Raw genomic sequence first — 19980 nt, forward strand, 5'->3', positions numbered from 1 at the left:
GGGGGCTGCTGCGATTAAAAAAGTTTCTGTTGGAGTTGAGATAACCTCTGCTAGTGATATAGAAGCCTTTTGATACAACAAGGCGATGTTGTGTGTGGTTTTTTTTTCTGTGCGGGTGTTCATTTGGCTTATACTACCTCTTCATGAAGAGATGGTTCCCTTTCACGTACCACAATGCCCAAAAAAGAGGGAACTCTGAACGACGGCTGTCATCCATAAAGGCTGTTTACAGTTTGTACCATTCAAGGTCGGACAGAAAGCATCATTGCATTATATAGCTGCTGACAGAAAGATATCTAGTACTAGACTAAAGAGATCAAAAAAACCCTTCCATTCGAAAGCGTCAATTTAAATTCAATGTCTCCTCATGTTGCGACTCAGTTAGAACGCGCTCTATTCACTCTTTCCAATACGCGTTATTACTCGTATTCGGCGATGGAGAATGTAAGATGAAGATGAGCCAAGTCATTAGAGTACACGCATAGTAGATAGGATATCCTTTTCACAACACAGCACTCTTTCAAAAAAGGGAGTAGACAGGCTTGACGATGACCAGCATGGATCGAGTGCTGTGGAGTCATTTGTAAAGTTTATTGAGACGCATAAAAAGAAAGTGGTAGCATTATTCCAGCCAATGGCTTATGTTGCAAAAAATGCCTAACCCAGCACGTTATGAAGTGTATTTTTTTGAAATAGGCTATTCAGATAGACATTCTCTATCTATGTAACACTCTTTTGTATCTTCATTCTTTACTTTCTGTTCCTGAGATGAATGGTATCCATCGTGACCACCTCAAAGTCGTCGCTCACAATGAGTTTCTAGAGCCAACCAAAAAGAGTCTGATGAATATGGATTTAAAAGTGGGTAGAACAATAAAATGCCTTCCAGCCGTCCAAGATGAACAACATCAAGTTCTTCGAACGAGAGAAACAGCCAAACATCTGACGAGAGTATCCGCCATCCGACTTTTACAGAACGTCAGAAATACATATGATTTGGCAAAAGTTTACCATCAGGTGTTGTTTACTATCACTTTGAAGAAACAAGAAAAAAGAGAGCTTAAAGTGCCCAACGGAACTTTAAAAAAAGCAGAACAGAAAACAATAAGCTCCATTATTCAAATCTTTATTAAAAGTTATGAGTGCATTTTTATAGTCATCTACCCGTTAGTCCTTTAAAAAATCGGTTATTGACTACTGGGTCCCCCACTTCGTTTTGGTAAATAATTCTTTATTGTTTCATTGCAAACGTTACTTTTTTGAATATGTCTTTTATTCACTGGAGGGAACTTCTTTGTGGTTTTTTTTATTCTGTACACACACTTTTTAGAAAGCTTTCTTCTTCCTCCGCGTTGACTGCGATCCCAAAAAGTTAAATATGGATTGCAGACGAGCAGCTTCTTTCACTTCACATCTTCCTTCAGAGGGACCTATTCATCTCAGCCAACAACTGCCCCAAGAGACGGTTCCATCCTGTTTTATGCTGGGCCGCGTGATGCCACTTCTTTTTCAGTGGATGAACAGTTTACCTTTGGGATGGGCAAAAAAGAAAAGATCCGTATTATTTTTTGTTGTCAGATTTGTTTGTAGAAAGAGAGCTCTCATTCACCGCCCGGCTGACAACATTGTTCATGCGTCGTTTTTGTTGTCGAAAAGGTCTCACTTTTTTGTCGGTTTCATATTGTGACCCATTTTCCTGGGGTAATTCCGCCTTTTTTCTTATCGGAAGATCATCCGAGCAAAGGGTTGTTTTGATCAAGAAAGGAAAAAAAGTCGGGTCAGGAGGGAAACAAAAACTTGCACCCTTTGCCGTACCTGCACACACAGCTGGATGTACACCCAAAAAAAAAAAAAAACCCCAAAGTAAGGTTACTTTTAAAAACCTAACCTTTTTTTTTTTTTCTGACAAAGTTTTAATTTTTTTTATTTTTTAATATTTTTTTATTTTTTAAATTAGAAAAAAAAAAAAATGTCAAGTTAAAAAAAAGGGTCTTTTTTTTTATGATTTGGGGGGAGGGGAGGAAAAAAACAGAAAAGAAAAATATACACGCAGCTGCATAAAAAATGTATCAAAAAAAAAAAAAGCTTGAGCCTAACTTTAAAAAAGAAAGAAGGGGATTCTCTTTTTTTTGCATAGATAATAATAAAGAAAAAACCAAGAGATAAAAAGGAAAAATAAAAAACCCGCAAAAAATGATGATTACGTCAAAAATGAAAAAAAGGGGGGGGGGAGTGAGTGGTTGTTTTGATCAGCTATAAGAGAATGATAGCTTTTGTGTGGTTTCCAATAAAAAAAAAAAAAAAAAAACGGATTTATTTTCATTTCAGCATGAGAGGACCCATTCCAAGTTCCGAGGCATTTTGGGTATCATACATGGACGAGTTGGAAGTTTGAGGAAGCACCAGTTGGTTTCGATACAACTCGTTTGCTGTTAAAGTATTGGTCAAAGGCTGTTGTACTTGTGGAGATCTTTGCAAGTAGTAGGATCCTCCATAAGGCTGTTGCTGTTGCTGTTGTTGTTGTTGTTGTTGTTGTTGCTGTTGATGATGATGATGATGTAATGGTGGTGGTGGTGGATGAAGTTGTGTGTTGAATGGGGTAGCAGTAGCCGTAGCCGCTGTGGATGATGTCGCTGTGGTGGTGGTTGTTGTTGGTGTAGTCGTCGTCGTCGTGTTGTTGGTGGTAGTGGTGGCAGTGGCAGGGGTCGTGTTCGTGTTCGTGTGGGTCGGCGTGGTGGTAGGAAGGCCAAAAGATGGATAGAAAGGATGGTTGTGCTGCGCTTCTCCTGGTTCCGCTTTCAACGCAACAGCTGCTGTCGTCAAAGGATGCACTGGGTTGAGTAATTGTCCAATATGTGGTGTGGACGTGTTATTCATAGGATCAGAGCCATTGCCCGTGTCATTCTCTGGTTTCATTAAACCCACATCGGACATCATGTGAGGATGAATGGAGGGCTGTTGTGTTGTTTGTTTATGGGTGTTGCCACCATGAGCATGATCTAACGGGTGACTATTGGATAATAAATCAAAACCGTTGCGATGTGTCGTCGTGGTAGCCGTTGTAGTGTATCTGGGAGGCGGCGGTCCATTGGATGAGGTGGAAGAGATGGAATAATTGCGCGTCTGCTGCTGTTGCTGCTGCTGCTGCTGCTGCTGCTGCTGAGAAAAGGAGGGACGTACAGGAGATAAAATGGGTGTATTGGGTGAGGATGTGATGCTGGAGGGTGATGGTAAAGGTGGGAAACCGTGATTCATGGGGTTGTGATTATTGCCGTACATGCTAGCAGTGTAATAAGCAGACAAATTGTTGTTGTTATTTGCATATTTATTGCTATGGTGGTTATCATCCAAGTCCATACGCGGGTTGAAGGACGAAGAAGAAGTGGTATATAACAGTTGAGGTGGTTGAGGTTGGCCGATAGAGGAACGACTCACAGGAGGTAGTGTGCTATGAGATGCATAGCTGTGTGATGTACGCAGTGATCCCATGGACATACTTCGATAGGAATGCATACGTCTTTCTTCAGCTTGATGAAAAAAAAAAAAGAAAAAAAAAAAAAAAAAAAGAAAAAGTAGGCTCTTTAGTAAGTTGTGAAAAAGGTTGCAAAATTAATCTGTCATCCTCTGTACCTGTCAAACCTCCTTCATTATTGTCAAACGAGGGTTCAACCAGAGGAGGCACTCTAAAGTTCTGTTTAACCAACAAGTCAGGTGAAATTTCAAGGCTAGCTAATTCTGGTACAGAAGAAGGCGTACGCAATTTGTTCTCCATGATATCACCAGGATGATAGTAAGAAATTAAATGTTGAGCGACACCATTGACAACAATAGACATGGTCTTCTTTATCAGACCATTTTTACGGAATCGATAAGAATCAGAAAGACTGCCTACTAAACGACGTTCACGATTGCTACGGTCAGGAAGACCACCTGCTACAGCAGAGGCAGAAAGCCCTCCCATGGCTGTTTGATCGGCACTGAAACTACGAGGTTTGGTGGATGATTCAGCATGAGTGTTATTGTTGCTGTTATAACTCTTTTTTTCGCCTGGTGTTTTTTTGTCTAATTCACGATATATCAAGAAATTTCCCAAGATACGTGATGGACTCCAAACTAAACCGTCTGTCCATCGTTTAATTCCTAATTTTTTTTTTTGAGGAATGATTTAATAATCATTACGAATTTATTTGATCACCCTGTTTTCACTTTTCTCTCTTTTTTGTAGGTTGAAGAAAGTAGTATGTCTGTGCGTGTAAAAAAATATGCGTTGCGGTCTCCCATACGTTTTTCCCCCTTTCTTTTTTTTTTTTTTTTTTTTTTTTTCCACACATTCTTTTGATATTCCCCCCTTATCTTTTTCACAAAAATCCCCTAAACCCTCCGCTCTTTTTTCTCTTTTTTACTGACACGCTTTTTGCTGGAAAAGCAAACAAAAGAAACGTATGGCTGGTCTTTCTTTAACCATCCCCGCCCTTTCTACACCGTATAGAATAGGTTACCTGATTCTCTTTCATCAAACACAAAGACGGACCCAGACCGTATCATACGTCTTTCTTTTTCTTGAAGTCTTCTACACACTCTTGGCAATAAGCCTCTTCTGCATCCTTCAAAAATAAGCAATACATCTTGCGTTGTTTCAATATAACCATGAAAAGTTTCTACCATTCTATGCATGAAAAAGAAAAAAAAAAGATGGATGAAGCGTAAGAGAGCTGGAGAATGAAGCACTGTTTTGAATTTGAGTTAAAAAGAGCATTTCATGTCGAACCTGAAATTTTAAGATTTAAAATGTAAAAAATAGAGAGAGAGAAAGAGAGAGAGGGGAGGGGGGAAAAAGAAAAAAGAAACTACTTTTTTTTTATTGCTAATAATAAAAAAAAAAAAAAAAAAAAAAAAAAAAGTTGAATAAAAGTGGTGAGGTTTGTTCTATTTCGACTGGTAACACACAAACTTGTACAAAAACAAAAAATAATAATATAAATTCCCGCTTCGTTATAGCAGTAAAAACAACAAAAAAATAAACCAAAAAGAAAAAAAGAGTAAGGTGAAAAAAGAGAAAGAGAAAAGGTATATACACCTCACGATTAGATAACCACAAAAATATATCAAACAATTTTCATTGAGTTTGTAAACTGACAAAAGAAAAAAAACCGTTCTTTTTTTGGGCTGTATATAAAAAAAAAAAACAAAAATTGAGAATTATGATGCTATTGCATTATTCAATTTTCCCCCTAAAAAAATGAAAGGTCCTTTGTACACAATTATAAACATTTTGAATCTATTTTTTACCCTACCGTCGTCGCAGGGGGTTGTCCGCGGGAGATAATGGAAAAAAGAGACACTACTGGTTTCAACCCCGAACACCTCTAGCTGTTCTTGCAGAAAGGGAATTCTACCCGTCCAATCGTTTCATCTCTCACACGCTTTTGTATAGACGAAACCACTCAATGTGTGTGTGTGTGTGTATGCTATCCCAATGTCAGTGTTGGGGGAGTTTATCTGTTATGCATTCGCCATTGGGTGTGAAAGAGGATGATTTTTGTTCTATTGGACTCAATGCCTTATTTCCTCGTCTTAAAAAGAGAGATTTTCGGGCTTCCCCACATTTTTTTATTTTTTCTTGTACCTCGATTCTTGTCGATTTTTTTTTTTTTTTCTGTACATTGCGAAAACTGTCAAAAAACAAAAAAAAAAAAAAAAAGGTTCTTCACAACAGAGTGTTTAAAATTTGATTTACCTTTTAAAGTACCTTTGCACACATTTATTGGAGCATATCCGGAGCGACCTTGTTTAAAATAGGCAAAAATAGTCCATTGTCCCTTTGGCTGGGAAAACCATAACGTACTCTTTTACTACTCTAGGCCTTTCTCTTTTGCCTGCACAAAAAAACAAACCCATTGGGTATTTTTTTCCTTTTTGAATCTTGATCAACTCTCATGAAGCGGGCGGGGGAACCGCCTGCCAGTGATGACCTTGACTACTTGTCCATTTCTCAGGAACCCCACTTGTGCATGCGTGAGGAATGATCCATCCATGTGGCAAAAGGAAAAAAACATAAAAGACCCCATGGGAAGGTTTCCCATGTCGATCCCATCCCTCACGACTTTTTCTTTTTTTTTTTTTTTTTTTTTTTTTTTTTTTTTTTTTTGCTTCATTGTCATGTTCCTTGGTTCAAGCCCAACATGACAATCAAAGAGAATGTCTGTGCGACAATTCCAGCCTCTCCGCGCACTCCCCCCTTGAAACGTGCAGAGAATAGGTTGCATTTGGCATTTGCATTTTTGCCATTCATGCAGGATGGAAAAAAGAAAACCCTCAATGAAAAATGAAAGGGGTTCATACTCATTTTTATTTTATTTAGTAAAACAATGTCTAGTATAAAAAAAATCATGAAAGGGAAAAGAGAAATGATATACATGTGTTTATGTGCACGTTCCATGTCAACGCACAAAAAAAAAAAGGCCACATAAACATTAGAATGTTGTAAAAAACGAAAAAAAAAAAAAAAGATAGAAATACATTTTTTTTTTTTTTTTTTTTTTTTTTTCCTTCTTCAACAAGTACAAGGAGGTTCAATGATCCGTCAAGGTGTTTGGAATGATGGGTTTTTCTTACATCATACCACCCATACCGCCCATACCGCCACCCATGGGCATAGCAGGCGTCTCCTTTTGAGGAGCATCTACAATCATACATTCGGTGGTGGTCAAAAGAGAGGCAACACCAGCAGCATCCACAAGAGCTGTACGAACCACCTTGGTAGGATCAATGATACCGCGTTCAATCATATCACAGTATTCGTTGGTGGAGGCATCGTAGCCCCAGTTGGAGTTACCCGACTTGTCTTCCAAAATCTTGCCAGCGACGACCGATCCTTCACCACCCGCATTGTCGACAATGGTGCGACAAGGACGTTGGATGGCTTGACGGATGATATTGATACCCAATTGTTGGTCAAAGTTGGCACCCTTGAGGTTTTCAAGAGAGTTGGCTGCCTTCAAGAGAGCCACACCACCGCCAGGAACGATACCCTCTTCCACAGCGGCACGAGTAGCACACAGAGCATCATCGAAACGATCCTTCTTTTCACCCACTTCCACTTCAGAAGCACCACCGACACGGATGACAGCCACACCACCCGAGAGCTTAGCGAGACGTTCTTGAAGTTTTTCCTTTTCGTATTCTGAAGTGCTAGGGTCTTCAATGGCACCACGAATTTGTTCACAACGCTGAGAAATGCTGTCCTTGGTACCAGCACCGTTCAAAAGGACGGTATCTTCTTTGGTGATCGTGACAGAGCCCGTGGTACCCAGAAGTTCGGGGGTGGCCTTTTCTAACTTGAGGTCTAATTCATCCGAGAAGACGGTGGAGTGGGTGAGCACACCAAGATCGCCCAAGATCGATTTACGGTTGTCACCGAAACCAGGCGCCTTGACAGCGGCCACTTGGATTTGTCCACGAAGCTTGTTCAAAATACAAGCAGCGAGAGCTTCACCATCCACATCTTCAGCAACAATCAAAAGAGGACGGCGTTGTGTGGCAGCGGCTTCAAGAGCAGGTAAAATGTCTTGGAGTAAAGAAATCTTCTTTTCGGACAACAAGATCAAAGGCTTTTCGAATTCAACGCGTTGTGTCTTGGTATCGGTGATGAAGTAAGGAGAGATGAAACCACGGTCGAAGCGCATACCCTCAGTGACTTCCAATTCATCGTCAATCGTCTTACCGGCCTTGACCGTAATGACGCCTTCCTTACCCACACGCTCCATAGCTTGAGCAATCAAATTACCTACATGCTTATCACCATTGGCAGAAATAGTAGCCACCTAAGGAAGGGTCGGGAGGAGAAAGGAGTTTTGAAATGTATAAATACATGTCTCTTTTTTGTTACAGGGGCCCATTATTCTCTCTTTCCTTCTTTTTTTTTACTTACTTGAGCAATTTCGGCAGAGGTGGTAATCACCTTGCTATTAGATTTCAAGAATTCAAGAACGTGATCCACGGCTAATTGAGCACCACGACGAAGGTCCAAAGGGTTACAACCAGCGGCCACGTTTTTGACACCTTCAGTAAAGATGGCACGGGCCAAGACGGTAGCAGTAGTAGTACCATCCCCAGCAATTTCGTTTGTCTTACTAGCTACATCTTGAACGAGTCTATAAAATGCATAAGGGAGAAAAGAAAAAAAAATAAATTGTATGAGTTTTTCATGCATCCATTCTATTTTTTACGTTTTCATGGCCGAAAGAGCGGATCGCCTTGTCCCATGGGCTCCCCTTCCGCGATGTCACCCCCACCCTCTCCAAACAACCCTTCTGTTGTTGTGGGTTTTTATTTTTTTTTTATTTTTTTTTTTTTTTGCTTACCTAGCACCCAAGTTTTCAAATTTATCTTCTAAAACGATGGATTTAGCAACAGTAACACCATCTTTAGTAATCTTGGGAGAACCATAAGGTTGCTCAATAAGGACGTTACGACCCTTGGGACCAAGAGTGACAGCAACAGCCTTGGCAAGAACATCCACACCCTTCAAAAGACCGGCGCGACCTTCGACGCCAAATTTGATTTCTTTGTGGGTAGAGTAAAGACGGTTGAGAATGCCAGTAGCGCTCTTACGGCTTTGGCGAGAGGCAGTAGTTTGAAGTGCCTTGCTGACAAGTCTGTTCATTTCCTTAGTACAATGGGCGATGCACACGAGTTAAGAAAAAAAAAAATGAAAAGAAAGAACAAAAAAGGGGGATTGGGAAAAAAAGGGGGGGTTGGGAGGGAGGGGTCCTGAGATTTTTCTACTTGCCCAGCAGTGGAGGGAACAGAGCCCGGTCACGGGCGATAATGGGAATAGGGCGAACAAAAGAGCCATCCCAACCCACGAAGAGAAATTATTGGTTCCGACGGAATTTTTTTGTTTAACCTTTTTATTTTTTTTCTCTGTCGTGGAAATCACTGGAACCTTCTCTGACATGTTTGGTAACAATGAAGCTCAGTAGGGCCTCTTTTTCCCTTCTCGTCCAACCCGTCCCCTTTTTGAAATACAAAAAAAAAGAGGGCAAAAAAGGTGAACAAGTGTCACTGTCCATCGTGGGAATAACTATCATCTATGACGCTGCGTGACATATGGTTTGACTATGAGCGTTTTTGAGCTACATCCCTCCCATTGTACACCCGGGGTGGGGGGGATGTTGAATCGCAGGAAGAGGATGGGTTTATCGTGTAGAGGAGAGGCCATTGACTATGTTTCGCATAAAGTAGACAATGGGTTCGTTAAAAATGGCTTATGATCTTTCTATTGTTTTTGATTCAGCCAACGTATTCGCGGATGATTTCACTATGAATGGAGAAACGGCTGGTGTGTGAGTGGCATGATGTATATGCTTCTCTCTCTCTTTCCCTTGGATCCATACACTTCTTTCTCGTTTGCGGGCATCCCTTGTTCTAGCTATCTCTCTCTCTCTCTCTCTCTCTCTCTCTGTTATATAGTATCGTTCTTTTGCAAATGTCGGCGAATGATTGTATCGCCTCACCTTTCTTTAACCAGTCTACCGAACTGTAATGACTCAATAAAAAACCAAAAAAGAAAAAAAAAAAAAAAAAAAAAAGAAAACTACAACAAACAACATCCTAAAGGCTAACTCAACTCTCCATTTTCTGTTCATTTTCCCTTTAAAAGTTTGAGTTCTTCTCCAAGAAATCGTTTCCCAAACCATGTAGATAGTTGCTATGAACACATGCATGAATTGGAAAAAAAGTTTTGTAAAGACTTTTCTTGTTGCGGTTTAAATCTAGAGAATCTACATGATCTGTTGGAGCATTTCGAGGAATATCATTCCATGAACACGGAAGGCATGACCGATCGTACGGCAGCCAGTGACGAAGAAATGGACAGTAGCAGTAACAACAGCAGTACCCTACGCCACACGCTCCATCGGAAAGAGCAGCTTCCACATCCTCAGGCTGCCTGCTCTGTGGTTGCTGCTGCTTCGGATAGGATGGCGGACGAGGCTTCCATCTTATCCGCCACGGCTTCCCCCACGATTTATCAACAAACCATCATGGCGATGATGACGATGGATGACAACCACCGCGAAGACGACGTGACAGCATTAGAACGTAGCTTTCCCTTTCTGCTACAGTCCACAGCAACAGCAACGCACATGCCGTCCAGAAAACAGCACTTGACAAGGACCGATCTCGCCCTCTTGGAGAATGCCAACACCTATGCCGCTTCCAAGACAAAGGTCGAAACGTTGGACTCGATCAAAGATGGACATCCACATCATCATCATCGTTTGCCTACGCCTACCCGTGTGGGCAGCGCTGGGACTCACCGTCACAGGTCGGCTTCCACCATGGCTCCTCCTCCTCCATGGGAGGTGGATCCTAAAGAACACATCGAAAACAGTGTTGCAAAATTGACAACGCAGCCAACTTCCTGCCCCTCTTTCAATAAAAGCATCAACAAAAACAAAAAAGGCTCCCCTTTTGCTATGAATACAGTGAGCAGCGGCAGCAATAGTAGTCGTAGTAGTCGTAGTGATAGTAGTAATAGTAGTAGTAGTAGTAGTAGTAGTAGTAGTAGTGATATCTCGATCGAGGGTAAATACAGATACAATCTTTTATCCATAACACAAGTAGATGTTGATCGCTATTTTTTTTTGCTTCCCTTAGTAGACACAGAAGACAGACCCTACCGTTGCCATGTAGCCGACTGTGATAAAGCTTACAAGAATGCCAACGGCTTGAAATATCATCGATTACACGGTCATTGTCCACCTTCCAACGACAACGACGTGTGGGATGCCAGTCGACCTTACGTTTGCTCTTTTAACGAGGGTCATTGTCGAAAGCGGTATAAAAACTTGAACGGTCTTAAATATCACATGGAACATACACACAAGATAAAGATCTCAAACCTGACATCAGACATGTTTCTAAAGCAAAACGAAGCAAAGATAAAGAATAATCATACGCGTAACAGTAACAACAGTAGTAGTCAGCAACAACAACAACAACAACAACAACAACAACAGGAGGCGTCTGATAGACATGCAAGTGTCAATGCAACAGAAGCGCCGCTAGGAAGGGTCACAAGAAGTAACAGCCATTACAGCATCTCACCAGAACAAGAACAGCAACCGATGGATAACAACGCTGGTGCTGCAAAAGGGATAAGTGACGACCTCTCCATGACGTTGGGCACAAAGCGGAACCTTTCGTCTACTTCATTGATAGCATCATGAAAATAAAAAAAAAAAAAGCCCTTGATCTCATTCATGCAAAAAATCCCCCGACTGCATTATTATGTAACCCTCATAGGGAGGTGAAACAATTATTATTTTTTTTTTTCTCTGGTATATATGATGTCTCTATTTGCCCATGAGCAGTGATGAGCCATGAACCCACTTGAACATAAAGGATGAGGCAACGAGGATAATAATGGCCATGACAGAGTTTGCGTCATTCATTCTTCCATCACTATGGCTGGCTCGGGTTGTCGTTTCGCTTCTCTTTCTTGCACTTTCTTTTGTCTTGCTCTCTTTAGCATGTCGAATAATGTTTTCCCATTCTGTGCTCTCGGATTATCTCTTTCATTCAAAAAATAAGCCAAAGCGCCAACGGTGACGGAAAATACTATATCTCCTGACCTAAAACGAAAAATGGTTTTTTGGCCATGGGGGAGGTGGAGGGGCGAGCAGCATCGCTTTTGTTTTAGCTTTTTTTTTTTTTCTCCTCAACGTATGCGTTTAGTAGAAAAATATCTGTTGAAATCGAACCTTGAAATGAGATAATCGTATTTGACTGGAGGTGGCATGGTCAACCCAACGGTCAATGTTGGCAGATGGAACAGTTGTTGGAAAGGGCCAACAAACAAACAGGGAGCCATTCGTACGAGCCTTCCACAAAAAAAACTTGGCCGCTGATTGGCTGGATGATTACCAAGCTTAAAGCAGATCTCTCTAGAGAATGAAATTCCTTTTCTCCATGAACAGTGTGACGTGGTTTACCTTTTTAGTGGCGGGGCTTTCATGAAAAAGAGAGGATCCACTTTTTTTTTCCCTTTTTCCTCAAAGCCCTTTTATACCACTTTTTGAATAATAATAATGGCCGTTCAAGAAACAACTTCAAACTACAGTCCGTCTTCTGGACTTTATACCTGTCTTGCTTGTCAAGTGGCTTTCCAATCGGCCGAGGGTCAACGTAATCACTACCGATCCGATTGGCACAGATATAATTTGAAAAGAAAAGTGGTGAATCTTCCGCCTGTCACTTTGGAACAGTTCAATGCTAAATCAGAAGGTAGGTAGAGTCGACATGCTTCTCCCATGGGTTGTGTCGATAAGCGGTCTCTAATCCTTATGTATTCATAGCTAGAGCAAAACAAGCAACAGCTACAACAATAGCAACCACAGGTACAGCAACAGGCAGCACAATAGCATCGTCTGGTACGGCCGCCGAGTCTGTGAAAGAAAATAATAACTACTGTAAAGCCTGTCGCAAGTCATTCCGATCGACCCATCAATATGACAATCATATTCAATCAAAAAAACATAAAGATACAGTAGCGAAAGAGGCAGCCAAAGCATCCAAGGAGAACAATAGCAGCACACCCGTTTCCGATAAAGAAAAGAAACCTCAGTTGACGAGTCGAGAGCTTGCTCAACAGATGGATCTTACCATTACAGATGAAACCACAGAAGAGGAAATGCTTGCCATGATTGATGCCAAGATCAAATCGGCTCCTCGTCTAGCAGAAACCGACTGTTTATTCTGTACGACCCAGTCAGATACCTTTGAAGAGAATATGCAGCACATGACCACCGTCCATAGTTTGTTTATTCCCGACATTGAGTATTTAATGGACATGAGAGGACTTATACGTTACCTTGGTGAAAAGATTACAGTGGGCAATGTCTGTATTTATTGTAACAACAAAGGAAGAGGTACCATGAGATCAGTGGAAGCTGTCCGAAAACACATGGTAAAAAACCTATTGCTTTTTTCTTAACCCTTCCAAGGTGGATTTCATGGAAAAACTCATCCACCCGATGTTTGCTTTTTGTAGATTGATAAAGGACACTGTAAAATTGCATACGAGGACGATGATGATGCAGCTGAATTAGTCGACTTTTACGATTTCTCCTCTTCCTATCCTCAAGGTCAAGAGGGGGATGAAGAAGAAGTAGATATTGACGCTGATTTGGAGCAAATGACCGCCGCCCTGAGTCTAGCGGATGATGAATTGTCTTTGGTTTTACCCAGTGGCGCGGTCGTCGGTCATCGTGCTATGAAGCGCTACTACGATCAAAAGCTGAAGCCGGAAGACAACAGAGATTCTGTCTTGATCAACAAACTTATTGGACAATATTCCGAGTCACCTGTCTTTGAATCTCTAAGAAAGACAAGCGGTGGTCCCAAGGGAAGTAAGTTGATGATTACCGATGGCAGACATGGTATGCGTCCAACGGAAGCGTTCAAGGACCTCAGAAATCAACATGAATACACGACCAAGGTCGGCATGAATCAAAATAGATTACAAAAGCATTTCAGAATTCAAATCATCTAGAAGCCCACTACTATCATTTTTTTTTTTTTTGTATATATCTTTTGTGTCAATGAATGAAATAAAAAAACAACAACCGTAAAACCCTAGAAGCAACCGTGATTTATTGAACATAGAGAGAAAAAAAAAAAAAAAAAAAAAAAAAAAAAAAAAGAGAGAGAGAGAGAGAGTCATGTACAAGTGCAGAGCGAGAGAGATAGAACTGCAAAAAAAAAAAAAAAAAAGAAAGAATGATAACAGTGAAATAAGGCTATGGTATTGTGAAGGGTAAAAAAAATAAATAAGAGAGTATTATAAATAATAATAAAGAAATAAATCAGCTAAATTAACGGAATTCATAATGGCTAAAACCAGCATCAGGTACATAATCTAAATTCAACTCTTGGAACCAGTCTTTGTGATGACGGAAGAAATAATATCCTTTGATATGCTTGGTTGAACGTTGATAGCAAATATAATAAAAGCCGGCAAAACTGGCACCATGAATAGCATTAATATGGTGATCAGGTACCAAAAACATTTCTTTCCAACGCATATAAAGAAAGTCGCCATCTTGGTCATCCTCCTCTTGCCATAACTCGTCTTTTGCAAAATTTTCTAAATAGGACTGAACAAATGACGGGAACTTTTTCCAATGCAAAAGATCACTTTGTCGGTCTGCTTGCCATTTTCGGGTGTGGAAAGAGTATTTTGATCCTATGATTTCTGCTTGAAAAAATGTCTATGCATTGTGTGGAAAATTTACATTAATAAAACTCAATCCTTTCTGGGATGGCAAACCAACGAATGGGAGTGTATCTACTTACCGTAAGTTCAGGGAATTCACTTGTCAAGCCCTTAATCTTTAGATAGCCACTTAAAGTGCTTTCTTTCATATTGACATTCTATTCATAAGAAGTGAGTCAACCAATGAAAAAAGAAAAAAAAAAAAAAAAAGAGAAGGTTAACAAAATTCATGCAAGCTGAAAAACAAAAAAAAAAAAAAGAAAAACTTACAAGAATCTCCACATTCACTTCATAACTTGTTGTACCACACTTTTGTGTTCCCTTAAACATAGAACCAGCATATAATTCACCCACACAATCAGACTGCATCCTGTCTTCTGATAAATTGACAACATCCTCATCCTTATTCTTTGTATGCAATAAGACGACTCTTCTTTTCGTTGTCTGCTTTTGAGTTTGCTGGTCAGATAAGTGTTGTGGGTCGTTGTATTTTTGTGAAGATGGACCCTCTTCATTCGACTGCTCTTCTTCAGCGACATTCAAGCGTTCGACGTAGGCATCTGTGTCCATGGCATCATCTGCTATCGTATGATTTTCTGTATCGGGTAAAGTAGACGAGTGGTTGCTATCGATGTTGTTGTGAAGATTCCTGTTGTCATTGTTACTGTTGTCATGTTGAACGATAGCACGAGTGGCTATTCTTTGTGCGTCTTCTAAAGACTGTGGTTTGCTGTTATTCCACTTGTTGGCATCTTCAGTGGCTGTATCCGTTGTCACAGCGATTCCTGTCAATGGTATCACCACATCCATGGTCGAGGAACCTGTGCTTGTCAACGGAGGCACTTGAGGACGATGGGATGGGGAGGAAGGTACGGAAGGAATAGGCATGGTGTTTTGTTGTTCAAATACAGATTGAATAAAAAAAAAGAAAAAAAGAAACAGGGAAATAAGTTGTGAAATGACGATAAAAGGCGAATAATGTAGTGGGGGGAAGGAAACCTTCTTTCATTCTTCCCCTTAAGAGGATGAGTGATATGATTGGTTTACCCTATGCAAACCTAAAATAAAAAATGGAATAATAACCAAAAAAGAAGAGTCACCACCCTTTTTCATCCGGGCAAAATAAAAGCTTGCTGCATAAAATTCGAAAATAAGAAGTTTTCCTCTACCACATTTCCCGTTCATCGTCCATCGGCATGACAGCTTTGTCATTGAGTCAACACAAAACACAAGCGCTCACCTTCTTATCGACATCCATGAAACACTAGGATTTCTTGAACCAAGTCGTTGCGAGCACTGAATAGTTCGGCAAGGATACGCTGAGAATACTTGACATTCCCGGCTTCACGGTGTTCCTTCCGCTATGAAGCCATTCCGTCTATTGTGTGTTGTAATGTCGATCTTGTACTCATAAAGAACTACTTAAATTAAGGCTGCTATGCAACATAGATAGTACTGTCGCTTTTATAAACATTCAGTCGTTCTTTTCCTTGCATCTCTAAACAGAGGACCAACTGAATGGAGGGTGTCTTGTATAAATAAAGAACTTTCTTCTCAACTTACACAAGTTACGCCTAACGGTCTTTCATGAGTTTCAGTCGTTGTGCGTCAATTATTCATAGGATCAACGACTGTCGCATAGAAAAAATTAGATAGGAGGCTAGGATTTCGTTCTGTGCCTTTGACATTTCTTTTTTCTTTTTTTTTTTTTTTTTTTCTTTTTTTCCCTTTGTTTTCTGGTAAACCAAAATATTAGCTAATTACAGCTAAAAGAGCAAAGGAAAGATGGAAGACGATTCACAGCAAGATCAACATGTAAACAATTCATTAATGATGGAATAACCCATGTTTGCGTAAATGACATACTCATCTTTCCATAGACACAACAACTGCTAATTGCACTATGGCAATCAGTAAAAGCCATTGCAAAAGAAGAAGGTAATACGATCTATACAAAAGGCCCAGCAAAAGATCTCTTTCTGTTGCTTACTACCCTGACTCGGTTTCCCTTTTGTCGCATCATAGCCAATTCACTCAACAAAGACGTCTCTGACGCATTTACAGCTGCTTTGACAGAAACATTATTTGACCAAATCCGTAAGCAGCACGACAACCAAAATCAAAGACATGCTCTGAGCACTGAATTTAGTTTCTTTTTTTTTTTTTTTTTTTTTTTTTTTTTTAACAGAAACAATGGCAATCGATCTTGAAGCATTTGCAAGGTAAATGCGTTTCTATGGCAACGCCTGCCTCTGTTAGGTTCTCTAATACGGTCTTTTTCCTTCAGTCATAATAGTAGAAGAGCAGTAATCAATATGGAAGATGTCAAGGTAATTGAGTCTTGATGTTACATTGATTCGAACATCAGCTGTTGTAACACAAAGTGATACCTTTTTCTTAGCTCTGTGCACGACGTAATGAATCACTGGTAAAAAATAAAAGATAAAGACAATACACGTTTGAAAGCTGTGTTCACTGCTAATAGACAGTATGATCTGAAAACAAATCCCTTCTATTCTATAGTACCAGATCATTTCTGAGAGAGCAAAGGAGATGGCAGAAGAAGCAACCAATAAGCGGCGACGAAATTAGACAATGATCTGATTGTATATAGATGACAGCCCCTCTTTACTTTCGACCATTTTTTTTTTTTTTCTTAACCTCTTATTTATTATTATACGTTATTTATGTACCAAACCAGTATGGCCAAGACCCATGTTTTGATTTTGTTCGTTCATATGCATCGCTTGACTGCGAAGTTCATCTGCGTGTGTACAGCCTTTTGACGGTTCATTCGTGTCATGACGTGCTGACACACCAGGAAACAAACCGGTGATAGCCTCTGCAAAAGGAGAAGAAGAGCGTTGATTTTGTCTTATTTCATGTTCGCCCACCGAGCTATGTCTGGGTCTACTGGTCGTCGTCGTCGTCGTTACAGCAGCAGTATTCGGCTCGTCTGCCGCCGTCATGAGATTGTTATCTGTTGAGGAAACAGAAGATTCAGAATTTCTACGTCCTACGACGCCTCTTTTACTTTTACGATCCTTCACAACATCTTTTACAAAGCCAGCGACATCTTTGACATAACCCACCACACCTAATTTTTCAGGCGATAAACTGTGTTGAGCCAGTCGATTTTGATGTTCATGTGGGTCGTTTGTTGGTTGAGCATGTGTGGGTGGTCGTTTTGAGAAAGGCTTTTGATTAGGCGCGTAAGCCATATCAATAGGTAAGTGTTCAGGAAGGTCAGGTGGATGATGATGCGTATTCGTGTCCATCTTTACGAGGATCCGTACTTTTATTTATCTATTGTATTGAAAGAAAACAAACTTGTGAAAAAACCCAAAATAATAAAGGGAAAAAGGGATGGGGGGCAATTACCCAGAATTACAAAAATTATGCAGCTGCTCAATAGCCTCACTCTTTCGACCTATAAGATGGGACGGTTGAAAAGGTTCAATTCAACCTTAAAAATGAGATGGAGGGAAAAAAAAAAAAGCCCAATGACATCAACGTCCTACTATGCACATTGACACTTTTTTTTTAACAGATAATATACATTTGGGGATTTCTTGAAGAATGGATTCAATAGACTTTTTTTTTTTATTATCGGTTGAGATAATGTGATTCTAGTTCAGTGATAAAAGGGGGATTATTATAATAATTAATAGTACAATGAAGATAAAAGAGGGAAAGAAAAAACTAAAAAAGACGGCTAAAAAGAAATAAATGATGTAATAGTACTACTAAGATTACTTTCTCATACACGCGCGACAAAACGCGGTATATCCTATAAATAATGAATGTATGAATGGTTTAAGGTTACAACATATTACTCAACACGAATAGAAGCGCACCCATCACTGCAGATGTCAATGCTGTGTTGATCGTAGTACCAGCAGCACCATTGATATTCTTTACTGTCTGAGATTGTGCAGCGTCAGGCGTCGTAGCAGGAACAACAGACGCAGTGGAAGCCGCCATGGTACTCTTGGGAAGAGCAGAAGAAGTAGTGGTTGCATTGGCTTTGGGCAGAGGAACATTCGCTTCCTTGTAAGAAGGTACACCAGCACATTCTCCGACCGTCACCACTTTGTAGGCCTTTTGTAGAGCAGGCAGGTTCTTGATGGCAGCATCTACTGTCGCCAGCTTAATATCGTGCTCCAACGATAACCCGCCACTGGAGGAAGTCGAAGCGTCGGCAACCCATTGAGTGAAATTACCATCGATCCATTCGGCCTTGAAACCAGCAGCATTCTCCGCAAGCTAACATGGATCACAAAAAAAAAGTAAAATAGATGAGTCGTTCTGTATTGCTTATAAGAGAAAAGGAGGTGGAAGAGGTGAGCTTACCATCCAATCATTTGTATCATGATCCCAGATGACAGCTGTTGGGAAATCATCATCCCATGTTAACAAAAAGAAACAATGATTAGTTCCCATTTATTTTTAGGGTGGGCGTAGGACACACCCTAACAGACATGAGCGTATGAGCACACTTACAAGTAAAGCCAAGAGCAGTACCGATATCTCTCACGCGATTATCAATATCACCATAAGGCTATAAAAATATGTTTCTGCTAAGTTCAAATGCTTCTGCAAACAGATATGTGATATGAAACCTTACAGGTCTAAACAATCGAGGCGAAACACCTGTAATTTGCTTGATGGCTAATTCAGTCCATTTCAATTCAGCAACAATCTGCTCGTTCGATAACGTGGTCAGATAGGAATGAGTCCATGTGTGGATAGCCAATTCATGGCCTTCATCAAAGGCACGTTTGACAATAGCAGGATATTTGATCACGTTGGAACCAATCATAAACAAAGTGGCCTTTTGGTTTGTAGACTTTAAGAAATCATAGAGTTTGGGCGATACGTCGGAGGGTCCATCATCAAACGTGAGGCCCCAGATGCCCTTGGGACAGCTGCCGATACTGGAACCCATACAGCCAGACATGGCCCAATCACAGTACTTGTCTGCACCATTGACATTGGGTCCTAACGTATAGAAAAAAAAATAAATAAATTAAAACACATCATGAGGGTCATTCGAGTTGATATAAATTCATACCATCATCACCATTCGACTTTAGAACGGGCGCATTGGTGATATTTGCATTTTTGATCAATTCTAACCATTCCGGTTTTGGTACGGGTGCAGATCCATCAGCGGGATAGGATTCTGTGAGTTGTCCCGGAGTAGAGGAAGTAGCAGTGGTAGACGTACTATTCGACGTATTTGAAGAAACGGGAGTGGGCGTGGTGGATGTGGAGTCTGAGCTACTGCTGGCAGTGGTGGTAGTGGTGTTATTGTTGTTCTTGCTGTTATCATTGGTTGCTGAGACAGTCGTGTTTGTTCCTGAATCGGCTGTCAAGGAACCAGCCAGTGAATTATCGTCGACACGAACGGCATCTTCTTGAGCTCCAATGACAGAAATAAAGGCTAGTAAAGCCGCAATTGTAGTAGCACTTGTTGTAAGTTTCATGATACGTTATGTAATATGATCTCTATGCAGAAAAAGAAAGACGAAACAGGGAAACAAATCACTTGAAATGAAGAAAAAAGTTTTAACCGAGTTCTAAGGAGAAGCAGACGACCAGAAGCCTTTAAGCAAAAGATAAAAAAAAAGGGAAAAGAGGAATTAGAGGAGGCAAGAAAACTCTATGTAGCGGCTTTTATATACGTGTTTCTGTGG

The 19980-nt window shown here is 40.5% G+C and overlaps 10 protein-coding genes across 10 annotated transcripts; 4 read left to right on the forward strand and 6 right to left on the reverse strand.

Moving 5' to 3' along the window:
• The first annotated feature begins 21 nt into the window (after positions 1–21).
• On the forward strand, positions 22–1841 carry BDF20DRAFT_989848 (uncharacterized protein). Its single transcript, XM_053085306.1, has 3 exons — positions 22–444; positions 697–1017; positions 1331–1841. The coding sequence occupies exons 1-3, from the start codon at positions 358–360 to the stop codon at positions 1685–1687; spliced, it is 765 nt and encodes a 254-aa protein (XP_052933317.1). The 5' UTR covers positions 22–357; the 3' UTR covers positions 1688–1841.
• Positions 1842–2289: 448 nt separating this feature from the next.
• Positions 2290–5107, reverse strand: BDF20DRAFT_1002828 (Gti1/Pac2 family-domain-containing protein). The gene is made up of 5 exons (XM_053074638.1): positions 4952–5107; positions 4769–4864; positions 4500–4666; positions 3631–4140; positions 2290–3527 (listed from the first exon to the last, which is right to left on the reverse strand). Exons 3-5 carry the CDS (start codon positions 4663–4665, stop codon positions 2320–2322), a joined length of 1884 nt encoding a protein of 627 aa, XP_052933318.1. The 5' UTR covers position 4666; positions 4769–4864; positions 4952–5107; the 3' UTR covers positions 2290–2319.
• Positions 5108–6157: 1050 nt separating this feature from the next.
• Positions 6158–8732, reverse strand: BDF20DRAFT_989850 (hsp60-like protein; the record flags this gene model as incomplete). Its single annotated transcript, XM_053085307.1, has 4 exons — positions 8364–8732; positions 7931–8153; positions 6616–7823; positions 6158–6341 (listed from the first exon to the last, which is right to left on the reverse strand). Exons 1-4 carry the CDS (start codon positions 8663–8665, stop codon positions 6158–6160), a joined length of 1917 nt encoding a protein of 638 aa, XP_052933319.1. The 5' UTR covers positions 8666–8732.
• Positions 8733–9436: 704 nt separating this feature from the next.
• On the forward strand, positions 9437–11011 carry BDF20DRAFT_885091 (uncharacterized protein; the record flags this gene model as incomplete). The annotated part of the gene is made up of 2 exons (XM_053081912.1): positions 9437–9543; positions 9665–11011. Coding segments are annotated over exons 1-2 (1097 nt in total), but the record flags the coding sequence as incomplete, so codon positions are not given.
• A 444-nt stretch (positions 11012–11455) lies between these two features.
• Positions 11456–11878, reverse strand: BDF20DRAFT_915353 (uncharacterized protein; the record flags this gene model as incomplete). The annotated part of the gene is made up of 2 exons (XM_053084299.1): positions 11456–11639; positions 11769–11878. The coding sequence occupies 2 exons, from the start codon at positions 11876–11878 to the stop codon at positions 11456–11458; spliced, it is 294 nt and encodes a 97-aa protein (XP_052933321.1).
• Positions 11879–12095: 217 nt separating this feature from the next.
• Positions 12096–13558, forward strand: BDF20DRAFT_915354 (C2H2 type zinc-finger-domain-containing protein; the record flags this gene model as incomplete). Its single annotated transcript, XM_053084300.1, has 3 exons — positions 12096–12291; positions 12363–12973; positions 13058–13558. The coding sequence occupies 3 exons, from the start codon at positions 12096–12098 to the stop codon at positions 13556–13558; spliced, it is 1308 nt and encodes a 435-aa protein (XP_052933322.1).
• A 322-nt stretch (positions 13559–13880) lies between these two features.
• On the reverse strand, positions 13881–14650 carry BDF20DRAFT_825115 (vacuolar import/degradation protein Vid24; the record flags this gene model as incomplete). The annotated part of the gene is made up of 3 exons (XM_053077949.1): positions 13881–14276; positions 14362–14439; positions 14552–14650. The coding sequence occupies 3 exons, from the start codon at positions 14648–14650 to the stop codon at positions 13881–13883; spliced, it is 573 nt and encodes a 190-aa protein (XP_052933323.1).
• Positions 14651–15988: 1338 nt separating this feature from the next.
• BDF20DRAFT_885100 (kinetochore component CENP-S-domain-containing protein) lies at positions 15989–16921 on the forward strand. Its single transcript, XM_053081913.1, has 7 exons — positions 15989–16096; positions 16162–16219; positions 16307–16378; positions 16470–16503; positions 16569–16611; positions 16683–16709; positions 16805–16921. Exons 1-7 carry the CDS (start codon positions 16067–16069, stop codon positions 16871–16873), a joined length of 333 nt encoding a protein of 110 aa, XP_052933324.1. The 5' UTR covers positions 15989–16066; the 3' UTR covers positions 16874–16921.
• Positions 16922–16962: 41 nt separating this feature from the next.
• BDF20DRAFT_915357 (uncharacterized protein) lies at positions 16963–17559 on the reverse strand (the record flags this gene model as incomplete). The annotated part of the gene is made up of 1 exon (XM_053084301.1): positions 16963–17559. One exon carries the CDS (start codon positions 17557–17559, stop codon positions 16963–16965), a length of 597 nt encoding a protein of 198 aa, XP_052933325.1.
• A 544-nt stretch (positions 17560–18103) lies between these two features.
• On the reverse strand, positions 18104–19770 carry BDF20DRAFT_824864 (uncharacterized protein; the record flags this gene model as incomplete). The annotated part of the gene is made up of 5 exons (XM_053077927.1): positions 18104–18547; positions 18635–18669; positions 18785–18842; positions 18909–19282; positions 19356–19770. 5 exons carry the CDS (start codon positions 19768–19770, stop codon positions 18104–18106), a joined length of 1326 nt encoding a protein of 441 aa, XP_052933326.1.
• Between the last annotated feature and the right edge of the window lie 210 nt (positions 19771–19980).

Source organism: Mycotypha africana (genome assembly GCF_025528875.1).
Source record: "Mycotypha africana strain NRRL 2978 chromosome Unknown BDF20scaffold_9, whole genome shotgun sequence".
NCBI lineage: Eukaryota > Fungi > Mucoromycota > Mucoromycetes > Mucorales > Mycotyphaceae > Mycotypha > Mycotypha africana.